At 42.6% G+C, this 21,079-nt stretch overlaps 1 protein-coding gene across 22 annotated transcripts in view; it reads right to left on the bottom strand.

The window, feature by feature from the left end:
* The window catches only part of FHOD3 (formin homology 2 domain containing 3), a 663,149-nt gene that overhangs the window by 205,580 nt on the left and 436,490 nt on the right, over positions 1-21,079 (bottom strand). For 19 of the 22 annotated variants that reach the window (XR_008309501.1, XM_053259380.1, XM_053259375.1 and 16 more), the window contains 2 exons: positions 12,042-12,143; positions 8,620-8,982 (listed from right to left, as the gene is read on the bottom strand). The exons of 2 other annotated variants lie outside the window; for them this stretch is intronic. Coding sequence is in view for 19 of the 20 variants with exons in the window: in XM_053259380.1 (XP_053115355.1) it covers positions 8,620-8,982; positions 12,042-12,143 (465 nt within the window). In the remaining variant the exon portion in view is untranslated. The remainder of the gene's footprint in view (positions 1-8,619; positions 8,983-12,041; positions 12,144-21,079) is intronic. One more of the 22 variants, XM_053259381.1, reaches the window with a different exon arrangement.

Raw genomic sequence — 21,079 nt, 5'->3', positions numbered from 1 at the left:
TCCTTTAATTGCACCATAACGTCCCGTGGCACAGCATGGAATCTCAGTGCTTACTTTCAGCTGTAGTCAACTGAAACTCAGACATAATCCATACTTTTATAATAGATTTTTACTTCACTTTATTGAACCTCTCAAGAAGCAAAAAAGCTGAAGAACCCATGTCTCATTCAGTCCCTTTATCCCGCTCTTCCAGGCCAAACTAGACGTGATGGGCCATGTTTGGAACTCCTGAATTTGCTGTCTTCCTTAAAAAGCAGAAAAGTCATGCAGTATAAGGAGAGTTAACTCTTCCTTCCCATCTTTCAAGTGCAATCCAAATTGCTCTACCCCACCATTATAAGCTGTGGAGGGTAAAAAATAAATAAATCTGCTTTTAAGTTTTCCAATTTGTGACTAAGAACAGCTTTGGGATGAAGGGTAGGGTGGGTGATATAAGTCAGGGAATCAGTACAAGGGTAAATTCTCCCTTTGTACCATGGCCCTGATCCAAATAATCTTCTTTGTAGTTGCTTTTTTAGTAGACAAAAGATGTTGGAAACTCCAAACATGGAGTGCCCATAATACATCTAGCTTGGCCCTCAGAAAGAAAACAAGTGAGAAAGGACTGGTTCTGCCCATTCACAATAGTAGCTCTGTGCAGGGTGGGGGAAGGAGGTGGCTCTCCCAGTCCTGCCTTTGGTTTGTGGGAGAACCCATAAAGAATACAGGAGAATCTCATTATACACAGATTCAGTATCCAAGTTTCACATATTTATGGGTGTCAAATTGACACCCAATTTGAATACCCGCAGATACAAAAGTGTCAAAACCCACATATCCGTGGTTACTAGAGGATTGGAAGTGACTGTGGAGGTAGCTTCCAGCTGCCATTTTGTCCGTGGGAGTCATTTTGTGGCTCATTCAGCAAAAAAATGGAAAAGATCCACGATTTTGAGGTCTGTTTTAGACTTTGGGAGGCATTGCTGGACACCAGGAGATCCACAGAGCACAGAAGTGCACTTTAGTTGGCCCGTTTTGGTATTTTTGGGGTGTTTTTTTTTTTTTTAGTCTGGAAAATTAATCCCCACATTCCCATAGACTCAATTACTCTTTATCCACATTTTTGTTACCTGCGGTAATCTGCCAGAACAGAAACCCCATGGATAATGAGGCCCACCTGTAAAACATTTCTGTGGAAGTGTGTGTGTGTGTATAAATTTTCTGAAACTAATTCCTCGTCTTTTCATAAAGATATGGGTTTCTTCAAGTGACAGGGAGGAAAAATCACAGTGTCAGCTATATGGTCTTATCTGATGTTAATAGTGTTTTGGACCAGCAAAGGGTTAGGAATACTGGACTATATGGCAGGAAAACAACTTAAGGCCTGAATGAAAACCAGACTTGATAGAAAAACAATAAGTTAAAATAAATAGCAGTCCATAGCAAGAAAAGGGGAAAAAAAGAAATAAGGAAAGAAGAAGAATCACCCACCTAGAAGAAGAAAAAAATTTAAAATTAAAAAGGATCGATGGATTCAGAAAATTTGTTCAGATTCAGGTATTCATAAGGACTGCAGGAGAAAGGAAGGGGAAAGCCCTATTTAGTATATGTACATGATATACTACAATCCACTGAGAAAGCTATGAAATACGTATGAAAGCTATGTGCTTTTACTTACTTGATTTTATCATAATTAACAACACTACAATTTATGAAAAAATGTAGGCCAGGAATATTTAATTAAGAAAATCAGATATCAATCAGATATCAAAACTGTGGTCAGGAGGAGGAGGCTGTTCAGAAATAATGGCGAGAATTAAAGATAAATCATGAAAAGGTATTAAGAAGCACTCCAGAAAATCAGCTAGGGAACTAGACATGGAGAAAAAAAGGTTGCTTACCTGTAAAGTAAGTTAATCTAGTGGTCATTTGTTTGTTCACACTAATGGGCTTCACACATGTGTTGAAGTCAATTCAAGATCCTTCCAAAGCTCTTTTAGTTCTAGCTTTCTGGCTGGAGCCCCTTCCTCTTTGGTATCCGTCATGCTCCCTCTTTGGTATCCGTCACGCTCAGTTCAAATGTCTGCCAATCTGAAAGAGACTGCAGCGGGGAGGAAGGGAAAGGTGTGTGAACAAACAGATGACCACTAGATGAACTCCGTTTATAGGCAAGCAACCTGTTGTTTATCGTCATGGTCTCTGTTGTTCACACCAATGGGTGCATTGCAAGCTGACCTACCTGGAGTCACTACCTACCTACCTGGGACCGCAGTCACTAGAATGCAGAACACCTCGCCCAAACTCCCATCTGGAGTGGAGGTCCAAGGTGTAAAGCATGACAAATGAGTAGCCCAGATGGCAGTTTTGCAGATCACATCGATTGGGACATTACGATCGAAGGCAGTCGATGTGAAAACCGTTCTTGTGGAGTGGGCCCTGACAGACTTTAGAGGTGGGGGGGTCCTTGCCCACAAATTCATAGGCCAGAGTAATAGTGCTAACAATCCATCTAGCTATAGACTGTGTGGCAGGCTGAGAGCCCTGCGAGGTAGGAGCATAGGACACAAATATGGCTGGAGTCTTTCTGATCAGCTCGGTTCTTTCTCCATATGCCAAGCAACAGCGTACATCGAGAGAGTGAAGAGTCTTTTCGGCCTGTGAAGACGGGTTTGAGAAGAATACTGGTAGAGACAAGACCTGCGAGGAGCTCATCACTTTGGGGAGAAAATTGACATCCGGGGTCAGTTTGACCTTATCCTTATAGAAGACCAAATACGGAGTATACATTCTAAAAGCCCTCAGTTCACTCACCCAATGAGCCAATGTGATGGCTACAAGGAACACTGTCTTCCAGGTAAGTGAACAGAGGTCACAAGTGGCTAGGGGTTCGAAAGGCCTGTGCACTAACTGGGTGAGCACCAAGGGAAGGTCCCATGGAGGTGACGTGAGTATAAATGGGGTATACATTGAAAAATCTTTTAAGGCATCTTTTGACTAGAGGGTTTGAAAAGGGGGATTCCCCACCCCAGGGTTCTATGTGCGTTGATATTGCTGCAAGGTGAACTCTGAGTGAGGAAAGGGAGAGCCCAATTGTTTTTAGGAGGAGCAAGTAGATATAAATGTAAAAATAAAAATAAATAATAATAATAGGAGCCCTGTAGGGGGTCAGTGTTCCTGGTCTTAGCAAATTCAGAAAATGTTTGCATTTCTGCTCATAAGAGTTGTTGCCCCGTGTCAGCAAGTTCAGTAGCTCCTGGAGATGAACTGGTCCCTCCAGTGCAAGAAACGTGAGTACTGGGAGCCATATCCTCTGGGGCCAATAAGGAGCCACCAGGATGGCCATTGTGGGTTCTCTTTTCCATTTGTGTAGGACCTGCAGAATCAAGGGGATTTGTGGAATGAAATATAGAAAGATCCCTTTCCAGCAAAGTGTGAAGGCATCACCTAGAGAGTGATGAAATATCCCCATTTGGGAGCAATATTAAGGGCACTGTTTGTTCACCCATGATGTGAAGATATCTACAGCTGGTGTGCCCCAATGATGGAATAGGTGCTGAAGAACTGGACGGTGCAGGGTCCATTCGTGGGATATCAGAGGATTTCAATGTAGGGAATCCGCAAGAACATTGGATTGTTATTGGATGTGAATGGCCGAGAGCAACAAATCATGTGCCCAGTCCCAGATCCAAAGTGTTAGGAAGAGCATCGTCTTGGAGACTGTACCTCCCTGCTGTTCAGGTAGGCCTTAACAGTCGTGTTCTCTGTGTGGACCTCCACATGGTGACCTTGAAGAAATGGTAGGAAGCCTTTCAGGGCCTTGTTGACTAGACTGCCAGAAGCTTCAAATAGTTGGACATGCGCATGCAACACTGGGCACTTCCGGTCCGATACACACCAGGGCGGCAAGGAAGTACACTGCTGCCCTGCAGGACCGTTTTAAACCACAGCACCAGCGGGGAAAACGTGGCGGGGTGGTGGTAAGAGTACCCTCCCCAGTCCTTAAAGCTATCCTCCTTACCTTCGAACCACTGGACATTCAAACTGGTTTGAGGTCCGTAAAAGAGCCTCTGAACTTGTTTGTGCACATCCCTAGCACCAGTAGTCCATATCCTCATTGGATTCATAGCACAGCAAGTAGTCATAAGCAAGTAGTCATAAGGGTCCTCTGGAGTACATATCAGCATCTGGAGTGTAGTGCTCATTCTCCTCACATGGCGTGTGTGGAGGAGGAGCTGGAGGTTTCAGTTTTGAACTCGAGGGCCCAGGGATCAGTTTCAGTACTGAGGGAGGGGCTGCCTGTAATGGCTGTTGGTGCTCTCCCAGCAGCTCTGAAAGCCCAGGCAAAGTGAGGGATGGAACCTGATCCCATACCATAGGGTCCAGAGATGTCTATCTGGGGGTTGGCAGATAAACCCCCAGGCTCAAGGAGGGAGGCTACCTCCGTTACTGTCAAGAGTGTCTCTGTTTGCGGCAGCAGGAAGCCCAGAAGATTGTCAGGGATTTCAGGGGCCCTTGCCAAGGTTTGAGGAGTGGGCAACATCATCGGCTTACGTTTCTTGGGCTGCACAGACGGGTGCGCAATGAGAGGTTCCCCCCACTTTCTCTGCAGTGTAGGACCCACTGGTACCTTGCATTTGAGGATTGTAGGATCAGGAAGTATAAATGGTATTGAGGCTGCAACTGCTGTGACATTGAAGGCAACTGAGTCCCCCTGACGAGACTGCACCAGATCCATGGGTGAGAGGGCATGGGGGGGCGGTGGAGCTGAGATCCCTTAAGTGCCTGCAAGCACCGGGACCCAAATGGGACTTTAATGGAAGGGCCCATTTGAGGCGTTGCTGTTTCAGAGGTCAAAGAAGCCAAACTTTTGTCTGGTTCGAGGCTGATAGGGCCTCAAACCAGAAGTTTCCCACAGAGCCACTGTGGGAGAAGGCCCAGAGGCGTTGGGCACAATTTCTCTGCACCTGTTTCCCAAATTGTAAGCAGGAATTTACTTTGTGTGCTTCTCCTAGACACAAAAGGCAGTGAGAGTGATTGTTAGTAGAGAGCTTTGCACGGCAGACCGAGCAACGATTGAAAGTCACTTTCTTCTCCTCCTCCAGCCAACAAATAAACAGTTTTACTCAAAACCAACACGCGAATATGTAAATAGGCTGTGAAGGGGAAGAAATTAAGGTTTTTTTAAATGGAGAAGGTTGGGGGGGGCAATAAGAAAAAAAGATGCAAAATGTAAAAGGCAAGAGAAAAACTATTAAAGGTAAAGTAGGAAAGCTAGAATGTATTTGAAAATAATAAGGAACAGTAAGGAATTCTCTCACAGAGTCTCAAGAGCAAAATGAAGAAACCTCGAGCCGGAGCTGTGAACGCAGCAGCAGGCAATGAAGAACTGAGGGAAGGACAGCGTGATGATACCAAAATGTGAGTTTCCCCACAACACTATGATTGATGAAAAGGCTCTTGTAAGATCTCTGGATGATGTCACCACAATAATAATGTGATTAGAGCTTTTTGCAAATGCTACTACCTACTAAGAGCAGCAATAGCCACAGTCACAGTGTTTGCACAAATGTTCACAGATCAGCACTGTGACTGCAAGGCACTGCTTTGCAGTGGTTCCGCTCCTACCTCACGAGCAGATTCCAGATGGTGTCCCTTGGAGACTGTTGTTCTTCCAAATCTGAACTTTCCTATGGTGTCCTCATATTGTTTTTGATGTTGTTTAACATCTACATGGAACAGCTGGGAGAGATCATCAGGAGATTTGGTGCAGGGTGTTATCAATATGCTGATGACACCCAAATCTATTTCTCCATATCAACATCATCAGGGGAACGCATAACCTCCCTAAATGCCTGCGTGGAGGCGGTAATGGGCTGGATGAGGTATAACAAACTGAGGCTGAATCCAGATAAGACGGAGGTACTTAATGTGAGGGGTTGGAACTCGGGCAAAGATTTTGACCTGCCAGTTCTTGATGGGGTCACGTTCCTCCAGAAGAAACAGGTACACAGTCTGGGGGTGCTTCTGGATCCAAACCTCTCCCTGTTTTCCCAGGCTGAGGTGGTGGCCAGAGGTGCTTTTTATTATTTATTTATTCCATTTCTATACCGCCTTTCCAAAAATGGCTCAGAGCAGTTTACACAGAGAAATTATAAATAAACAAGATAAGATAAGATGGAACCCTGTCCCCAAAGGGCTCACAATCTAAAAAGAAACATAAGATAGACACCAGCAACAGTCACTGGAGGTACTCTGCTGGGGGTGGATAGGGCCGGTTACTCTCCCCCGCTAAATAAAGAGAATCACCACAGTAAAAGGTACCTCTCTGCCATGTTAGCAGGGGAATACGCCAGCTACATCCAATTCTTGAGATGAACAACCTCGAAACAGTGGTACATATGCTGGTAACCTCTAGGCTAGATTACTGCCTTTTCTCCTGTGTTGAAAGAACTACACCGGCTGCCGATATGCAAAATACAAGGTGCTAGTTATGGCACAGTGGGGAAATGCTTGACTAACAAGCAGAAGGTTGTCTGTTCGAATCCTCACTGGTACTATATCGGGCAGCAGCAATATAGGAAGATGCTGAAAGGCATAATCTCATACTGCATGGGAGGAGGCAGTGGTAAACCCCTCCTGTATTCTACCAAGGAAAACCACAGGGCTCTGTGGGCACCAGGAGTTGAAGTCGACTTGACGGCACACTTTACCATTCGTTATTACCTATAAAGCCCTAAACAGCTTAAGCCCTAGCAACTTAAGCCCTGGGTATTTAAGATAACATCTTCTTCACCATGAGCCCCACCGCCTGTTAAGATCATCTGGAGAGACTAGTCTGTGGTTGCTGCCAACTTGTTTGGTGGCTACTCGGGAATGGGCCTTCTCCGTTGCTGCCCCTGGACTTTGGAAAAGTGCTCCCTGTTGAAATAAGAACCTCCCCATCTCTGGCAACTTTTTAAAAGGCACTGAAGACACATTTATTCACCCAGGCTTTTAACGAGATTTATGGTTTTAAATTTTTAATGTTGGTTTTAAATGATTTTAATATTTGTTTAAATGATTTTAATTGTTTAATTGATTTAGTTTTGATTGTAATTGTTAATTGATTTTAATTGTTTTTATTTTGATGTAAACTGCCCTGAGCCATTTTTGGAAGGGCAGTATATAAATCAAATAAATAAATACAGGCTTTTAATTAGATTTATAGTTTTTCATTTTTTAATGTTTGGTATTAAATGATTTAAACGTGTTAATCATTTTTGGTTTTGTTTAATTTGCATTTTTGTACACTACCCAGAGACACATAAAAATGTTAAATAGATAGAATATGTTCTCCATCTGTTAATTAAATACTGCATCCTACCCAATATGATCTCACAGCCATTTTAGTAAATTATAGTTGAGCACATCAATTCATAGCAATTCTTTATTTAGGTGTCTTATTCCCACCCACCCCCATGCAGTTTTCTCAGTTTATTAGATTGTGGGGCTGCAGACAGATCCTGAATAACATTTTTGCTTTTTGTACTGTGCCTAGACATTTATGCTAGAAATAAAATAGTTATAATGAATGTGGGCAGTACAGACCTGTCCTGTGCCACTGAGCGGCTCTAACACACATGGCTACACTGCTGTACAAGAGGAATGTTCCAATACAGCTTACTATTGTGCAACCAGTGGTTTTCCGCTACTTACAATGTTCCCAACTGAAGTGCAATCTGCACAAGGGTGAGCTGTACTGGGACAGCACTCTTGAGCATCAGCATCACTGTGCATGTTAGAGCCCTGCAGCAGTGTGGACAGATCTACACTACCTGTGTTTTGCTGCAGAACATGTCAGCCAGTAAAACAACATCACTTTAAAAAGTATATATGTCCACTGAGTGGACTGAAAATAAAAAGTGTATCAAAACTGACACTTTACTTTTCCTTAAAGGACATTTTAATAAAGACAAATGAAGTGTTCCTTTTGGCAGTAACACAAAATATATTTTATTATATAAAATGAGCCCCTGGTGGCGCAGTGGTAAAACTGCCGCCCTGTAACCAGAAGGTTACAAGTTCGATCCTGACCAGGGGCTCAAGGTTGACTCAGCCTTCCATCCTTCCGAGGTCGGTAAAACGAGTACCCAGAATGTTGGGGGCAATATGCTAAATCATTGTAAACCGCTTAGAGAGCTTCCAGCTATAGAGCGGTATATAAATGTAAGTGCTATTGCTATTACACACACACACACACACACACACTATTGAGGTCTGCAGATATTGCCCAGATAATGCCCTTTTTCAAAAGTCTAACAGAAGTAGGTGCAACATGGCTTGGCTGCTGTGATCCCAAGCCTCCACTGTCTCTAGGCTAGAGTGTCTGCATAGGACTATAATTTGGAGACAAAATGGATAATGTAATTTGTAGGCAAAGTGGGAGGATAAGTCCAAGGAAAGAACATAAACAGTGAAATTATAAAACTATTATCTTAACTAATATTATAATATATAAATTATATATATATATATATATATATATATATATATATATATATATATATATATGTAATCTCAATATACAATATATAATACAATGTAATTAGTAATATTATATTACTAATATAAAATGTTCCTTAAACCCATGTGAAGGGCTACCTGTATTCTCTTATTCCTTCTGTTTCCTTTTCTTTCATGGATGTTGGATGCTCTTCAGTATCATAGGAGAAGAGATGAAAAGGACTGTGTGGTACATAAGGTAATTTCTCAACTGTTGGAGATGCCTTTGGAGTAACAGATGATAAGTTTTGGGAAGAGACTGATGCAGATGAGGAGAGTGAAGAATGAAGAGAATAATGATGAGAAGCAAGTGAATCAAGCACAGGGGACGATGATCTCTTGGATGGACTCTCTGCCCTAAAGCTCATGGGAGGCCTCTCATCCTGAGAAAGTATGCTTGAGGTGGCCGAAGTATCAGAATTCTGTGAATCAGTTTCAACCTGTTGTACTTCTGGAAGCCCACTGGAAAGAAGAGACAGGTAAGAAGAGAAGCAAAGAAAGGCAGAATGGGACAGAGGATAAAAGGATGTCACTGCAAGTACCTTAACAGAAAAGTTATGATGAAAGCAAAGAGGAGAAAAAACTATACCAAAGGTTTCGTGTCTAATATACTTGGAAAAACCTCTTGAGGGAGAATGGGAGCTGGGGGAGGATTCTTCGTAATTTCTATTGGGTCCATCTGTGGGTCTGGTGATTTTTCTTTCCCTCATCTTAATAGTTCATCAATGGAAGAAATGAGGGAAGCAGGGCTGGGATATGACATGCTGAGACCGTAAGCTATGTCAAACTTAAAAGGCCCCAAAAGGTCAAAAGTCCTGCCCCTTCGCCACACTGCTCATGGTTACAGCAGTATTTGTCTGAAGAGGCAAACGCTGCCTTTAACTATGATGGTGGGCATTGGTCTAAACAAGGCCCTGATCTGATAAAAAGTCAATCTAACATACAGTTATTTCTGCACAGATTTATAAACTCAATATGATAAATAACAGTGTAGTATTTTAGTAGTGTAGTATAATAGTGTAATATTTTTTGTCTTATCAGAACGATAATGAGGCGGGTCTCACAGTCTGTGAGACCCGCTTTTGTAAGAACTGTGGGGAGAGCGGGCCGGGAGCCCTGGGCAGCCAGATCGGCTGCCCACACGATGGACGGCTCTGAGACACAGCTGGCGGGGGTGGGGGGAGCGGGGGCCAAGTGGCCCCTGCAAGCCCCAGTATGCCCTGCGCGAGCACGCAGGGCATACCGGGGAAACCCCCGAGCCGGGAGTCTACTCATGAGTAGGCGTGCCACGAAGGCGTGCCACGGCTACTCACGATCGCAAAAAGCAGGTTTGCAGGAGCGCTCGCTCCGCAAAGCTGCTTTTTACGAGGGGTTCTCGAGCGGGTTTGCCGCTCCAGAACCACCGGGCTCGGCTGCGAGCCCAGTGGTTCTGACAGGCAACAAAAATCGGGCTAGCCTCTGCTGATCGTGAGAAGCGCCCCAATGTCTATTTCTCCTTAATTTTTCAACCAACTATGTAAAACTTGAAATTCAGTCATGTTTTGGTATTCAGAGGCCCCTCATAATGCAAGGCAATAAGCTGTAGTTTACTTAGCTTGTGCCTAAATCCAGCAGTAGAGGGAAGTGTTTCCTGACTGCCAGATGATTCCTGACTCCCTGTGTAAGAGGGCTGTCCCAGTACACACCCTTTGGGTTCCTATCATTCTCCCTTCAGTATCAAGTGAAAAGACAATTTCAGGATGGTGCTACACTTATGTTATTCTAAGACTCCACATTTCTTTTATGATAGAATGTTTTTCTGTAACAATGTTACAATTTTAGAACACAATTCATTATATCAACCCCTGCTAAATGGGCAAACAGGAATCTTTCATGTGATAATTATCTTAGATTTAGCAGTGGGGAAGCAAATGTTCCTATTCAATCTAGACTTTTCCAATGGCTATTGTCTTTTAAAAAACAACAGCGTGGACACTTTTGGGATAGGGACCCTCCACCCCCGCCCAATTTCTTTGTTTTGGAAATTCCTCTGTTTCACTTTTGAACTTTTCGTTGAAAAGCAGTATATAAATATTCTAAAAGAAATGAAATAAATGCTAGACTTTCAGATTAAGAAACAATAATGTACTTGCCAGCATCCTGATTATTGGTGTGCATGTGCTTCTAACAAAAGTGTTTCCCCTGCTTTGGAAACTGAAGTTAGTGCTGTACTTTCTTGTTAGAAGCATGTGTGCACCGTTAGATCACTCTCTGCTCAGCCAGGTCAGGAACCCAGTGGTGCATGCATGAGCTCCTCTCAAGGAAGTGAGTAGAGACAAGTGTGTAACAGCAATAGGCAGACAGGCAGGGCCATCAGCAAGAACCCTCAGGGATAGGGAAAGCAGGGCACTTCCTTTCTCTGAGCATCAGAGCTGCTTTGTGCAGCACTGGCTGCAAAGTCACTCCAGAATGTGTGCATGGGGGCACAGGCACTCATCCCACCCCTGCCCCCTATGACATAACAAGTCCCACAGAGGCAAGAGTGGAGGATCTCATGTGCACACTCATTGCTCTCTGGCTGAATATACATGGAGTAGATAGTTCCTACATCAATTGGGGGGTGCTGAATGACTTTCATCAGCTGGGTCACACACTCCATGCTCTTGCTAAACAAACTGATTAGGTGCTGTTTACAACACTTCATACCAGTGAGTTCAGTGTTTGGAAGGAGACTTCAGCCTCTACTCTCCTTGGTCAAAAACAGAATGAACACACTCAACCACACACAGCAGCTACCATATGGCCCTGCTAACCCAGGCCATGGTGTCTCCACCTTGCAGGCATCCCTGCTGCTGCATCCACACAGTGGTGCTTCATAACTGTTCCTATCATCATTCTGGATGCAGACCAGAATGGAGGTGGCTATTGTCTCCAGAAGAGGCTGAGCTGTTGCTCCTTGGCCAAGCCAAATAGGAGGCAAACTGATGAAGGAAGGTGGGACATGGTTCTGTGGCATAAGGATTGCTTTTATTAACATCTGAAAATGTCTAGATGCACAGCAAGTGGGCACATGTAGCAGCCGTGGCCCAAACACAGATGCACTCTCAACTCATGTGCTGAATGCATGCAATTGCAATGAACACAGGAGGCAATGGTGGTCCAAGCACTAGTACAACCAGAAATGGACAGCAGAAGCCTTGCTGATGAATATGGAGTGCCTGCGGATCATGGGCAAGGGCTACCTATCATGGGATTCTGGCAATGACCAAGGCATACATGTAAAGACAGCTGCAAGGGTGCTATCATCCAGGGATGGGGACACCCAAGCTCCCAGGCAGGTCAGGGAGAACCAATATGGTTGTGGGGGGCACAATTGCATTTTGAGAAATACTATTACGTTTGTGAGGTCAATATTTTTACTAACATATATATTAATAAGGAAAGAGCATACATTCAAAAGGGTTGTTAACCACTAACACTATTAAGATGTTCAGTTCTTCAGCTCTTGATGGTGGAGTTAAGAGAGGGCACATTCCTAGTACCTTGCTTTAACCTGCCTAGTAGCTTCTTCCTCCCCCTCATCCTCTGTATTAGGCTCTGTGACTGGTGGTTGTTCTTCTTCCTCTTCATACTCCTCCTCCTCTCTAGGACCAAACCAATGGAAGAGGCATGCAGTCAGACAGAAAAACAGAACATGGAAGACAGAAATGAGATGATGAAATATACTCCACAAAATAAAATGAAATTAGGCGCAGGAGAAGGGCAGTAAAAGGACAGAAATAGTTAAATCACTAATACATGGTTTTATGAGTAAAAGCAAAGTAACATATATTGTTATTATTATTTCTTCTTGTTTACACAGTGAGACAGGTGTTATTGACTGGTTTGTTTTATCCAGACATCGAGTCCTTCCCAAGGACCTGGGATGGCTGAATTTTATTGTCAACTGTTATAGATATTGTCGCAGAATATAGGCTGTTCCCAGTAAAGCTGCATTTTGTAATTGGCTGATGGTGATTTCTGTGGCCCCTATGGTGATGAGGTGCTCTTCAAGGTCTTTTGGAACTACACCCAGGGCGCCAAATACCACTGGGATTATTTTGGTCTTTTTCTGCCACAGCCTTTCAATTTCAATTTGTACCACAGCCTTTCAATTTCAATTTGAAATTATTATTATTATTGTTATTATTTCAATTTCTATACCGCCCTTCCAAAAATGGCTCAGGGTGGTTTACACAGATAAATAATAAATAAATAAGATGGATCCCTGTCCCCAAAGGGCTCACAATCTAAAAAGAAGCACAAGATAGACACCAGCAACAGTCACTGGAGGTACTGTACTGGGGGTGGGGGATTGAGTTTAAATTCAGCAATATTGAGTTTAAATTCAGCAATATTGAGTTTAAATTCAGTACTAACAGTAACCATGGCTTCTAGTACACAATTGATAATATCAACCTTTTTACAGCTGAGTCAGTATATGCTAATGCACTTCTTTGCTTGATTAATACATTAAAAAAAATCTATATAGGTATCATATGGCCCTCTGCCACTTCATTCTACATTTGTGTTATGAGAGAGATAAGACAATGTTCTAGTAAAGGTAAAGTATGCTGTCAAGTCGATTTCGACTCCTGGCGCCCACAGAACCCTGAGGTTTTCTTTTGGTAGAATACAGGAGGGGTTTACCATCGCCTCCTCCCATGCATATCGCTGCTGCCTGATATAGTACCAGTGGGGATTCTAACTGGCAACCTTCTGCTTGTTAGTCAAGCATTTTCCCATGCCTCACTTAAGGTAGTAATGTTCTAGTAAGTCCTGTCAATTCTATAGAGACATCCGTTGCCTTTTTATAACTTCAGTTTTAATCAAATTTCCAGGTGGATCAGACAAATTTTACACCTCTCTTCTTCTTTCAGATTCTATTATTGATATAATGTTTAATGTTGCAAAATTTTGCTCCAGGGCTTGCTTTATTAGTCAACAGATAGATAGTCAAATCTGTAAAACATTCCTAAGAAGTGTGCTGGTTTTCGAATCTGATGCATAATGAGTTGTTTGTTTGTTTGTTTGATTGATTGATTTCTAGACCACCCTTACAGAATAGCTCAGGGCGGTTAATGATTAAGTAGTTTTATAGTAAGAAGTAAAAGCCTTTATAACTGTATTTTGTTGGTTGTTGCATCTGTTGCTGATTTCTGGTCTTGGATGTACTAATAAACTTACTACTTACTTACTAGGAAGTCTCCTTTGCATCAGTAGAATTCCTTTCCAGCAGCACTGAATGATGCAGCAGTGACATAGGAAGGTGCTGGAGGCAGATGATCACTTCAATGACAATGACAGAGGCATCATTTCATACTGTGTGGGAGAAGGCAATGGTAAACCACACCAAAAAACCCACATGGATAGACAAAATGGAATGATTGTCGATGTAGTGCCGGATGATGGGCCCCTCAGGTTGGATGGTACTCAACATAGTACTGAGGAAGAGCTGAGGATCTCTCAGAGCACCTATGGTGTTTATGACTAAAGCCTTTTGGGCGTCTAGCAACTGATGTTGCTGTGCAGGAAAAGAAAATCCGAAGCTGCAAAGCCAGAATTACAATGGGAATGTGGAATGTAAGAAGCATGAATATGGGCAAGCTCAACAAAGTGAAAGATGAAATGAATCGACTACAGATTGACATCTTGGGCTATTAAATGAATTAAAATGGACTGGAATGGAACACTTTCAGTCAGAAAATCATACTGTTTACTACTCAGAACAGGAAAACCAAAGAAGAAACGGTGTTGCTTTCATAGTCAGGAAGGATATAGCAATGACAATACTTGGGTACAATGCCATCAGTGACCGACTAATATCAATTCGATTTTGTGGATAACCCTTTAACACGACAGTTTTTCAAATCTATGCCCCAACAACTGATGCAGAAGAAGAGGAAGTTGATGAGTTTTATGCTCAAGTTCAGTCTGAAATTAACAGAACGTGCAAGCAAGATGAAATGCTGGTGGTTGGAGACTGGAATGCCAAAGCTGGAAAAGGTAAGGAGGAAAACACAGTCGGCCTATATGGCTTAGGAAACAGAAATGAAGCAGGAGAACGACTTATTCGTTTCTGCCAAACCAATGATCTCTTCATTGATAACACATTCTTCAAACAACAAAGCGGCGCCTATACACATGGACATCACCAGATGGAGTACACAGAAATCAAACTGATTACATTATTGGTGCAAGGAGGTGGAAGAGCTCAGTTATAACTGCAAAAACATGGCCAGGGGCCAATTGTGGAATAGATCATGAACTGCTCACATGCAAGTTCCAAGTCAAGTGAAATTAGAAAAAACAAAGCTATCCAGCTTCCACGATATGATCTTGAGAATGTATCCACCATTTTCAAGGAGAACATCAGGAACTGCTTTGAAGTTCTGAACCTCATTGACAGAATTCCACCAGAGGAACTGTGGAATTAAATCAAAGAAGTTGTTAAGGATGAATGTGAAAAGAGACTGCCAAAGACCGAGAAACAGAAGAATGCAAAATGGATGTCAGAACAGACGGTGGAAATTGCTCAGAAGAGGAGAGAAGCCAAAGTCATGAAAGATAAAGACCTCAGGAAGGAACTTAATAGGGAATTTCAGAAAGCTGTTAGAAGAGACAAGGAGCAATACTACAATGACATCTATAAAGACCTTGAGGCTGGAAATAGACACAGAAAAACAAGGCAGGTTTTCCAAAAGATCTCTGAACTCAGAAGGAGGTTCCAACCTCGAATTGGTATGTTAAGAGATGTCAAAGATAGATAGATAGATAAATTTTTATTTAACTCATTGACCAGTAAAAGAGTACAGTTACATAGACTCAGAATGAATTTTAAATATAACAAAACTTAGCCAATCTCCTTATTGGTGTTTGCTAATAAAGAACTGCCGTAGGTAGTGCATTAAGACATGCTAAAGTAAGAGCATGCCTAAATTTAGACAGAGATACCTCATTTAACTATTCTACTGGCTTAAAGTTGATAGTTTGGTTCCCTATATATATACCACTCTTGAGGCCAGCCAATTCATCCTGTAGTTCTATATCTGAAATGCGTTGTTTAACCACCTTTGTGGCCTGATCTAGTCCTAGATCAATTAATTCAATTGGGGAAAGTCCGTAATGAGTTAATTTATTTATGACTAAAGACTTCTGTTTAAATTTGTGGCCATCCATCATTATTAAGGAGGCTAATCCCCCTTGAACAAAAACCAATTTTAGCCGGGTTCCAACCTTGAATTGGTATGTTAAGGGATGCCAAAGGACAAATAGTAACTAATTCAGAGAAGATCAAACAGAGATGGAAGGAGTATGCCAAAAATCTGTACAGCAGAGACATCCAAGATACTCTAGAAGATATTCTCTACTTGCAAGAACCTCTAGTATGGGAAGATGAAGTTAGAGCAACACCCCGGTCATCACCAAGTTGGAAGGCTACAGGAATTGATGGAATAGATACAGACACATGGCAGGCAGCAGAAGAAGAATCAGTCAAGGCTCTTGCCTGCAAATTTGGAGAATACCACAGTGACCAACAGATTGGAAGAGGTCAGTCTACATACTCATACCAAAGAAATGAGACTTAACAGATTGCGCAAACCATCGCAGATTATCCTTAATTTCACATGCTAGCAAAATCATGCTCAGGATCATCCAATGCAGATTAGAGCCCTATGTGGAAAGGGAAATGCAAGATGTTCAAGCTGGTTTCAGAAAAGGCCGAGGAACAGGAGACATCATTGCTGATGCACTCTGGATAATTGAGAAAGCCAAAGAATACCAGAAAGAAGTCAATATGTGCTTTATTGACTACAGAAAAGCCTTTGATTGCGTCAACCATATCAAGTTGTGGAATATCCTTAGGAAAATGGGCACCCCAGAACATTATTTTTATGATTTATTTGATTTCTATACCACCCTTCCAAAAATGGCTCAGGGTGGTTTACGCAGAGAAACCTATACATATTTCTCATGTTCTCATGAGAAACCTATACACAGGGCAGGAAGCCACAGTCCAGACAGAACATGGTGAAATAGACTGGTTTCAGATCGGCACAGGAATAAGACAAGGCTGTATACGTTCTCCTTCTTTATTCAACTTATATGCTGAACATATACTGAGAGAAGGTGGACTGGAAGAAGATGAGCATGGTTTTAAAGTTGGAGGAAGAAACACCAATATCCTGTGCTACGCTGATGACACCACTCTGATAGCTGAGAAAGCGGATGATCTGCAAGTTCTAGTAATGAAGGTCAAGGAACACAGTGAAAAAATGGGACTACGACTAAATGTCATAAGAACATAAGAACAGCCCTGCTGGATTAGGCCCAAGGCCCATCTAGTCCAGCATCCTGTTTCACACAGTGGCCCACCAGATGCCGCTGGAAGCCACAGGCAGGAGTTGAGGGCGTGCCCTCTCTCCTGCCATTACTCCCCTGCAACTGGTACTCAGAGACATCCTGCCTTTGAGGCTGGAGGTGGCCCACAGCCCTCCGACTGGTAGCCATTGATAGACCTCTCTTCCATGAAGTCATCCAAACTCCCTCTTAAAGCCATCCAGGATAAGAACATAAGAATAGCCCTGCTGGATCAGGCCCAAGGCCCATCTAGTCCAGCATCTAGTCAAGAAGACTAAACTAATGACAATGGGTACAGCAACCAGCCTCAGAACTTACAATGAAGATATTGAAGTAGTGAATAGCTTCTGCTTTTTAGGATTGACCGTCAACTGTAAAGGATACAGCAGTCAAGAAATACGATGCAGACTAGCACTTGGTAGGGTTGCAATGAAGGCCTTGGAAAGGATATTTAGATGCTGTGTTGTGTCTATACCTACAAATATTAGAATCGTTTGGACAATGGTTTTCCCCATGACACTCTATGGATGCAAAATCTGGACTTTGAAGAAGCAAGATAGAAAAAGCATTGACGTTTTTGAATTTTGGTGCTGGAGAAGACTTTTGAGGACACCATGGACAGCCAGGTAAACAAGCAAATGGATCCTAGAACAAATCAATCCAGAATTTTCACTCGAGGCACAAATGACCAGGCTCAAACTATCATACTTCGGACACATTATGTGAAGACTGCTCCCTTGAGAAGTCTATAATGCTGGGGACAGTTGAAGGAAAGAGAAGAAGAGGATGACCAGCAACAAGGTGGATTGACTTGATTATGACAGCAATGAATGCGCCACTGAGAGAGAGACCTTAAAGGCCAGGCTGAAAACAGATCATCCTGGAGAGAATCTATCTATGTGGTTGCTAAGAGTCGACAGCAACTTGACGGCACTTAATCAGTCAATCAATCACTCTATTGAAGATACTCTTCTGATAATATTGGAAAATGCTGGTCCTAGGTGAGTACACCACCAACATCAGAACAACTATATTTGTAATATTGAACATTTTTTGCTATGAAAACCATCTACACTCAAGTATGGCTAGGTTAGTGGTCTTTTCCTTTGTTAGAGCCAACCATGACAACCATACTGCACATGCAGATAGTATTGTTGTGCTGGGACTTTACCACTTCACAATGCTGGAACAGAATCACAGGTTTCCTCCCCCACACCCTAGGCTAGAGCTCATGTTCCTGACATTTAGTATCTATGTACAGAATTGTTTTTTTAGTCAACTTTCCTTAAGGAAAGTAAGCTTATGAGATCACCCAGTTTAAGTGTGTGTGTGTGTGTGTGTGTGTGTGTGTGTGTGTGTGTGTGTGTGTCCCTATCAACTTCGCAATGCCTGGACTGATTTGAACCAAATTTGGTACACTTGTAGTGACACATAGGGATACCTCAGTAGTGTAGTCTGTGATGCTGTCATCCACCCAGTTCAAGATGGCAGATGCATTAATGTTTGAGGCAGATGTGGGCTAACTTGTGAAGTTGGTAATTATCTATTAAGATTATAGTGGAAGGAAAGTAGGCAAATTAGTTCTTATCAGAGCTTCTTGTTTGTTTTTGGATGGGGGGAGGGATAATAAAACATGCCATGTCCACCTACATTCTTAATATATTCCTTGGTAGGCTGTATCACACAATATTCTTTAATATTGTGACAACCCAACATGTCTGCACAGTGCTGCATAACAAAAAATGTTTCAAACTGACTCGACTATTCCACATATATGTTATATGGTATTATACTATATGGTATTTTACTGTAAAGTGTTATATTGCGCTATACATTTTGCCAGCAGTTGTAATTAATATTGCATCTAATGCAGTACATTACATTCAAAATGTCAATTGCAAATTTGTGTGAAGAGGAAAATATTTAAAAACCTACTGCAACTACTATTACTAATATTATATATCACTTATCAACAAAAATTCTCAAAGTGGTTTACATAGAAAGATAAATAAAAGTAAATAAATAAGAAAATAACCTTTCAGAAGAATTTATGGCATACATCCAAATGCACTCTCAAACTATATGGCACACGAAGGGGTATAGCCTGGCTGCAGTGGGCCCTGGGACAAGAACAGAAGGTGACCCCTACCTGCCCACCCCACTGCCTTCTCCTCCTGCCTCTCTTTTCTGCATTAGAACTGTAAGGACATTCTCAGCACGACCTTTCTATCAAGCCCATGCAAATAATATCATGTACTCCCCACGGACAGAGTTACTTGTATACTTGTATACACAGGTACACACACACTCACCTAGTTTGGATTCCCCCCCCCCCAACGTATATACCTACTACAATCTTACTATAGCAAAGACTGAGTTAGCACTCAGCTAGTGGGGCCTATCCCCTCAGGGGCCCAGTCACATCCCCCACTGCCATTCAATTATAGCTGTGCCCTGGGCACACCGATGTAAGAGAGCTTTGTTTGGTTACAGCTAATGAGTCATAGTGACAGAAAGACAATTTAAAAGATAGATGGTGACGACAAACCTTTTTTTCACAAGAGCTTCTTCAAATTAACTGAGTTTGGCTCACAGTTTGATAATACCTCTTGGAGCTATAAGATCGGTACACTTCTTTTTTGCAGAGCAGAGATTAAATGAAAAACCTTGTCATATATATCTACATATGGAGGCAAAACCTTGAAGCAACCTTGAAGCAAACTTTAAATTAACAGTTTAGCACGTTTTCTCACATGTGGCACTTGTTACCCTGGCCCCTTCTTTTCCTCCCATCTTTTGTCTCCTTCTGTAATATTCCCCACTCCCCCGTTATAAAACATTAATTACAGAAATGATTACAGTGATTAATTAAGCAGCCTGACATTGAGGGGGCTGGATCTGGACTATCCACTGATTCTATAAAATGTTTGGATCATGGACCATCAACCAGATAATCCTCAGGATGACCGGAAAATGCAGGGTCTGAACAAGGTTGAACCGGAGTTGTTCCTGATGTTCTTGTAGAGCAAGCACGACCATAAGGAGGGCTTCTCTGTTCACTTGTCCCAGTGACAAGTGTAATCCATCAGTTCCCTCTACCAAGACTGGCAGGGTTTCAGGGGATCTGAAGGTTCTAGGTGAATACTATGTAGTCTGGGAGCATATGTAGTTTCATGGCAAAGTTTGTGAGAAATTTATATGGGTGGTTTTGTTTGATTTGAAACCTCCCTTGATGAAGAATCGCCATGGTGTCCCTCTTGCATGTATGGCACTTGGCTGCGATGCCATCATCAAGATAGCCACCATCATACACATATTATATCTCATTATCTCAGTAATTATTTGGCCAACTTTGTTGTGTATATTCAAACATATACAGTACTGGACATTTCTGACCAGGTGAGGGGCCAGTTTGTTTAGCAATGCCCTGTGCAGAAACATAGCACTGGCTTAGATGTTGTGCTGATTCATCTTGTGAGGGAGTTTTCTGGTTGTTGGAGTATATGTTTGTGGTAGTCCATTTTGCACTGTAATGCCCCAATTTATTAATGGTTCATGTTCAATCCCATGCATGACACCTTACACAACAAAATTGGCCAAATTATTACTGAGATAATGAGGCTTAATATGTGTAGCCATCCTGATGATGTCATCACAGCCAACTGTCATGCATGCAAGATTGACACCAAGGTCACTCTTCATCTAGCCTGAGTTTCTGCTCCCAAGCCCCATGCTTCAGCTTGTAGGAAGCCCATTTGAGCCTGCAAAGTCCTGAGCAGCTGACCAGTATCCAGACCTATGGCTTTGCGGGGCTATTCACATGACCGTGTGCACGATCAGGTGAGTGGAGGAGCAGGCAGGGTTCAACCTATCTTCTCCCAGGTGGCACGCAAGCCACACGCCCACACAATCAACACTGCCGGAGACTCTATCCACGGCAGCGCTGGTAAACAGAGGCCAGGATTCGTCCCGGCCTCCAGGAATCCCATAATGTACCGCATGACATGCATGATGCATTGGAGGATTCCGCCAAGAGACAGGCACTTTAGGCATATGTGTGTGTGTGTGTGTGGCAGGGTGGAAGCAGCCTGTATCATACATGAGCAGCAAGTCTGGGTTAAGGAAGTACTCGTTCCCTTAACTTCGGTTAGCAGCCGGGCTAAAAAGCTGGGCGAGGCGG

This window comes from Hemicordylus capensis, chromosome 6 (assembly GCF_027244095.1).
Source record: "Hemicordylus capensis ecotype Gifberg chromosome 6, rHemCap1.1.pri, whole genome shotgun sequence".
Taxonomy (NCBI): Eukaryota; Metazoa; Chordata; class Lepidosauria; order Squamata; family Cordylidae; genus Hemicordylus; species Hemicordylus capensis.
Note: the sequence above shows the minus strand (reverse complement) of the source record. Positions and strands in the feature narration are given on the sequence as shown.